The sequence below is a fragment of the Cebus imitator genome, unplaced genomic scaffold, assembly GCF_001604975.1.
Source record: "Cebus imitator isolate Cc_AM_T3 unplaced genomic scaffold, Cebus_imitator-1.0 Scaffold589, whole genome shotgun sequence".
In the NCBI taxonomy this organism is placed as follows: Eukaryota; Metazoa; Chordata; class Mammalia; order Primates; family Cebidae; genus Cebus; species Cebus imitator.
In genome coordinates, this window is record NW_016107904.1 from 329,059 (window position 1) to 334,266 (window position 5,208).

Consider the following 5,208-nt stretch of genomic DNA (forward strand, 5'->3'; position numbering starts at 1 on the left):
TAGTACATCCATCTTCATGGAAGTGACTACTGCAGGCTAGAATTACAATTCCTCTGACAACAGAAGGCACCCTTAGAAGAACTTGACCAAGGTCATTAACCAAATCCTCAAGCAGACAACTTTCAGGGTGGCTGGGCCTTGTTAGAAAGGGCTTCTGGGGCACCTGCTGAGCCCAGAGGATCTTTCTTGGCATCATCTGAGGGCTGGGAAGATAGGAGGACATGGTCCTTGCTCAGAGTCCTCCTTGTATCTCAGGAGTTAGGTTTCCAAGAAGGGCTGTTACATCACACCACCCAAGGCCACTCAGTTTCTCATCTTGACAGTCAAGCTTATGAGTCACCTTGCATCATGTTTAATCAGGAAAATAGTAAAGAACTGAAAACGAGTCAAGAATCAAGAGTAAACATTGTAACAGTGAGTTACACAGAGTTCTCAGAAGCATCTCAAATCAGAGCACCACAGTAAAATGGTAAGGGTAGTAAGATTACGTTCCTAAAATATAGGCTCTATCATAAAACCTAGGTAATGTTTTTGATATTTCTTTCTAATTTCTTTATCAGAGTTATTTCATTCTATTAAATCGTCTCCTTTCTTATATTTTCCTCTAATGAAGAATAAGGCAGGTAGAGAAACTAGAAGTATTCCTTTCAGAAAAACTTCCCCTTGAAACATGATTTAATCACACGTGCAATATTGTTATCAATTTGTTACTTACAGGGATCTAAAATATAGACTGCTTTAAAGTCCTGTTTACTCACTCACATATATGCCAGCTCCTCACTTCATTTCAGCAACTGGGAGCAGGAGCCTGCCCTCTGAAGGAGAATTCAAGTGTGGAGCTTCAATCCTAAACAGGCCCCCTGCAAATATTTCATACACTTTCCATAGTTAGTTAAGCAACTCAGTAGCCACACTCTGTTGATTGCTGTGATGTCAGTGACCCACATACAATTTGGAGCTATATGTCTGGGTGCTGGGAGAAACGCAGAATTGATACAGTTTGAAATATGAAGACATTAGCAAAGCTACAAGATCAACAGAAACTACTAAAAAACAGAAAAAAATGTTAATTTCATATTTTCACTTGCTGCTCACTCTCTTAACAAACTTTTTTATTAAGTAGTTAGCATGTGCCTTACTTATTAAAGTAAGATCATTAGCAAAGGAAAGTTAGGCTATGAAGTATAAATTCAAATTTAGAATATAAACCTACAGTGATCAAAGTTAGCTATTAAGAGAAAAAGCACTTTTAAAAATTTAGTAGTGGTTTATAAATTGGTTGCAAGCCCCTATTTAAACACTATTTAAACAGTGTCAAATTTCAATAGCCCATGATAATGATAAACAACATGGAAAACTTTTTATCATAAAGAAACCAAAGCAGGTGCTTCAACAGTTCAACTTCTGTATATCCCTATCATACCTATGCATGTGTATGATACACACACACACACATACACAAAACCAGAACCGGCAAAAAGATGGGAAGGGAATGTATCTCACTTATGAATATATTATAGAAGAAAGATCTTTCACTTTTCAGGTGTAGAGCTCTGGGTTCAAATCCCACCTCTGCCCCCTTCAAAACAGTGTGACCCTTGGATAAGTCACTTACCCTCTCTGAACCTCAGTTTCCTTATTTCTAAATGGGTGGGAGGTGAGGGTATAGAGCACATTGCCAGCTTTGCGTGGTTCTTGTGAATTACCACCTGGAATAAGCTGTCGCAAGTGAAAGTGGAAAGTAACTTGGCCAAGTGTGGTGGCTCACACTTATAATCCCAGCACTTTGGGAGGCCAAGGTAGACAGATCACCTGAGGTCAGGAGTTTGAGACCAGCCTGGCCAACATGGCAAAACCCCACCTCTACTAAAAATACAAAAAAAAAAAAAAAATTAGCCAGGCGTGGTGGTGCCCGCCTGTAATCCCAGCTACTCAGGAGGCTGAAGCAGGAGAATCACTCAAACCCAGGAGGTGGAGGTTGCAGTGAGCCGAGATCAGGCCACTGGACTCCAGTCTGGATGACTTAGGGAGACTCCATCTTTTTAAAAAAGAAAGCAACTTGAACTTTCTTCCTTTCCTTAATTTTCCCTGCTGATCTCTCTCAGGCAGAAGCAACCAAGAAGCAGAATAGCTAAGAGGTAAAAATGGAAGGAAAAATAGTAGACAAAAGAGATGGAAATGATGCACAAACTTGAGCTGAATGTCGCCTTGCTCTCCTCTGCCCTTTACCTCTGTCAGGAAGGTATGTGATGCAAATTTGGAGATTGTCGTTACTTTAAAATATATATTTTTGGGTAAGCATGGGCACAGAAAAACATAAATATATATATAGGTCCAGTGCTGTGGCACAAGCCTATAATCCCAGCTACTTGGGAGGCTGAGGCAGGAGGATCACTTTAGTCTAGGAGTTTGAGGGCAGCCTAGACAACAGAGTGAGTCTCTTTCTGTCTGTATATATGTGTATACATGTATATGTGTATATGATGATCTTGTAATATGCTTTTAGTAGTCATTTTTCTTTATGCTAAACCATGAGTTGTTTAGTGACTCAAAGGAATCCCTTAGTAACAAACTTATCGGGATGATTGGTATCTCATGAGAACATAGACACTACATTGTGTAGGTCATTCAGTAAGTGGGTAAAATACTAGGGCACAGTTGGTATTAAACTGCCCTAAAATAAAATATCTTTTAAAATAGAAACATGGGGGGAAAGCCCACAGTGCTCTACTGTAACTTCCTCTGCATTTATGCTTTTTAGGAAGTTGTTCTAAGCCTGCCTGTGAACCCTTATTAACTCTTAATAAGAAATAACAATTTTATGATGGGCTGGCCTTGTCACCTGTGAGCCCTAATTTTACAGGTTCTCAGAAAATGCTACATAACAAAATCCTTTTTAAAAAAAACTCTTCCCAGGGTCAAACTCCACAGCCAATCAAAATATTCCACCTTTTAACTTGTGGGAAATTGCTAAAGGAAAGGATAGCTTTAACTAGTGTGTCTTTTGGATTGGGGGCTCAAGGAGAGGTCTCCCAAGTTCCACAAGACTTCAGACCACAGAAAATCCACCACCCATTCGTGTTTTTGATTCCTTGAGGGTACAGGCTGAGGTGGTTGGGAACGAACTTTCACATCTACCTAGAAGATCATGACCAGTGGTAGAAAGACAACCAAATTTGGGAGAGCAGTTACGGTGCAGTTACGGAGGCGGAAGGACGCTCTCAGTACCCCGTTTCCACACTTTCATTCTTAAAGGCATGCAGCCCCTTTCTAAATAAATATAGCGTCCCCAGGTTTCCAACACCTGAAGAGAAACCCTCACAGCACACTCTGGAAATGTTTTACAATTCATTTTAAATGCGTATAGTTTCCAACTACATCATTGAGGGACTCCTGTGTATTTATTTTGAACATTTTCAAACGGATGGGGAAGTTTTGCTTCCATGTCATTTCCATTTTTTCCCCCTAAATTGGCATTAGGCACCAAAATCAGTTGAGGAACGAATCATTCCTTAGATAGAATTTAAAACTTAACAAGGGACTCGTCCCGAGCTTGGTGAAGAGAATACCATTTTAAAATTGCACTGTAGGATTTTTTACCTTCAGACAAGAACACACCTAAAAGGAAAAAGCGGCCCCCCCACCAAGCACAAAAACACAGCATATCCCAAGCAGCCCGTTTCCTACCCAGCCAATACAATAATGCTTTGTAAGCTGAGAGCAGCGCCCGGTATAGAAGCTAAGTATAAACAGCTGAGAAGGATTAGGCGGTAGCGCTCTTCTCATTTACATGAAAATCCTCTAAGCATCGTTTTCCTCGCTGGCTGCGGGCGCATAAGGAACTCTTTTATGCCATAGCCACGCATACATTTCCATCCTTTGTCTTTACTTACCAGTCGAGGCTGTGGGCATGTGTGCTCTATTTCCTCCATGGTTTCTGAGGGAGGCTCATTGGAAAGGGATTTTGGGATACCTGTTTCTGACTCAGCATCAGTGGTAACTACTGGCATGGCCAGTGAATGCTCCCTCTAGCTCTACACCCTTAAAGAGTCTCCTCCCAGGCAGAGAATGTTTTCTTTGTCACGTATTTTTCTCCCCCCCACGTATCCCCCCCCATTCTTCTCCTCTTCTTGCTGTCTTCCCTGGGGGAAGTAAAGAGGTTACCCCCCGCCCCTTTCTCTCTCTCTCTCTCAGAAGCCAAGAGGCAAGGCCTCAGTTTATCACTATAACAACCAGACGACACTGAAGCGGCTGGTGCGGGATACAGTATCTCATTTGCATAGAGCGCGCTGGTTGGCTACTGTCATCATAGTACCACTCCGCCGGGGAGCGGCCGGGCCCCATTGGCTGTCCGCTGTACCCACGGGCCCGAACTTGCTGCTTTTGTTTCTTCTGTTTAATTCAGTTGCAAAGGTCTCCGTCCTCTCCGGGCACGGGACTCGGGCTGTGCCACCCAGATAACGTAAAACCGCTTCCTGAGGGGCCCAGGGCGCCTTGAGAAACAACATAGCAGACCTCCACTAATAAAGGACAATGTCCCTGGCATGAGCGAGCGCATGATGTGCCGTAGTCAGGATATTTGCCAAATAGAAGTCACCCTGAAGACAAAGCCACTTTTGAGCCTAAATTCACTGTGCCAATTGCCAGTGGGGGGGCCCTCCGGGCATTCACTATGGGCACCTGAGTGTTTACCCCGTAGACTTCGTGCAACGTGAACCCTGGCAGATCCCCTGTGGCCTGGTGTAGCCCTGCAGCCCCCCCGCTGGGGCTGCCCTGGGGGAACTTTGAAGGAGGTAGATTGTCTTTAACAGCCTGCCTCCTACTCCTGGCTGTCCTTCCCAGTTGCTTCCTCTGTCAGCCACTCTTCCCCCTCCCCAGCTATTCAAAGTTTCCACAGGAAGTCTTGCTGTTGTGTACCTTTCAATACACTGTTCCGTGCACTGGTCTATTACCCCTTGGCTCCCACTTTACCAGTCGTGAGTCCCATTTCTGAAGTACCCTGCTCTCAGCCAAATGCTCATGGCAATCAGAGATGGAATGCTAACGATCAGGTGCTTTAATGTCTACATTATCTAGGGACGTTCACATTTTAGGAGGAGCATTCTGAAGACACACGCCCAAAGAACTTATCAAGGTATTCGTTGTGAATTGTCGCTTTTAATATTAATAAAAAATCATGATAATCTCTGGCTTTTTTTTTTTTTTTTT

The 5,208-nt window shown here is 43.1% G+C and overlaps 1 protein-coding gene across 4 annotated transcripts in view; it reads right to left on the reverse strand.

Annotated features, from left to right (window-relative positions):
- The window catches only part of PCYT1B (phosphate cytidylyltransferase 1, choline, beta), a 101,843-nt gene that overhangs the window by 75,188 nt on the left and 21,447 nt on the right, over positions 1 to 5,208 (reverse strand). For 2 of the 4 annotated variants that reach the window (XM_037734220.1, XM_017516461.2), the window contains exon 1: positions 3,894 to 4,186. The exons of 1 other annotated variant lie outside the window; for it this stretch is intronic. In XM_037734220.1, the coding sequence (XP_037590148.1) occupies positions 3,894 to 3,912 (19 nt within the window). In that variant the 5' untranslated portion in view covers positions 3,913 to 4,186. Of the gene's footprint in view, positions 1 to 3,893; positions 4,231 to 5,208 lie in introns of those variants that run through there. One more of the 4 variants, XM_017516462.1, reaches the window with a different exon arrangement.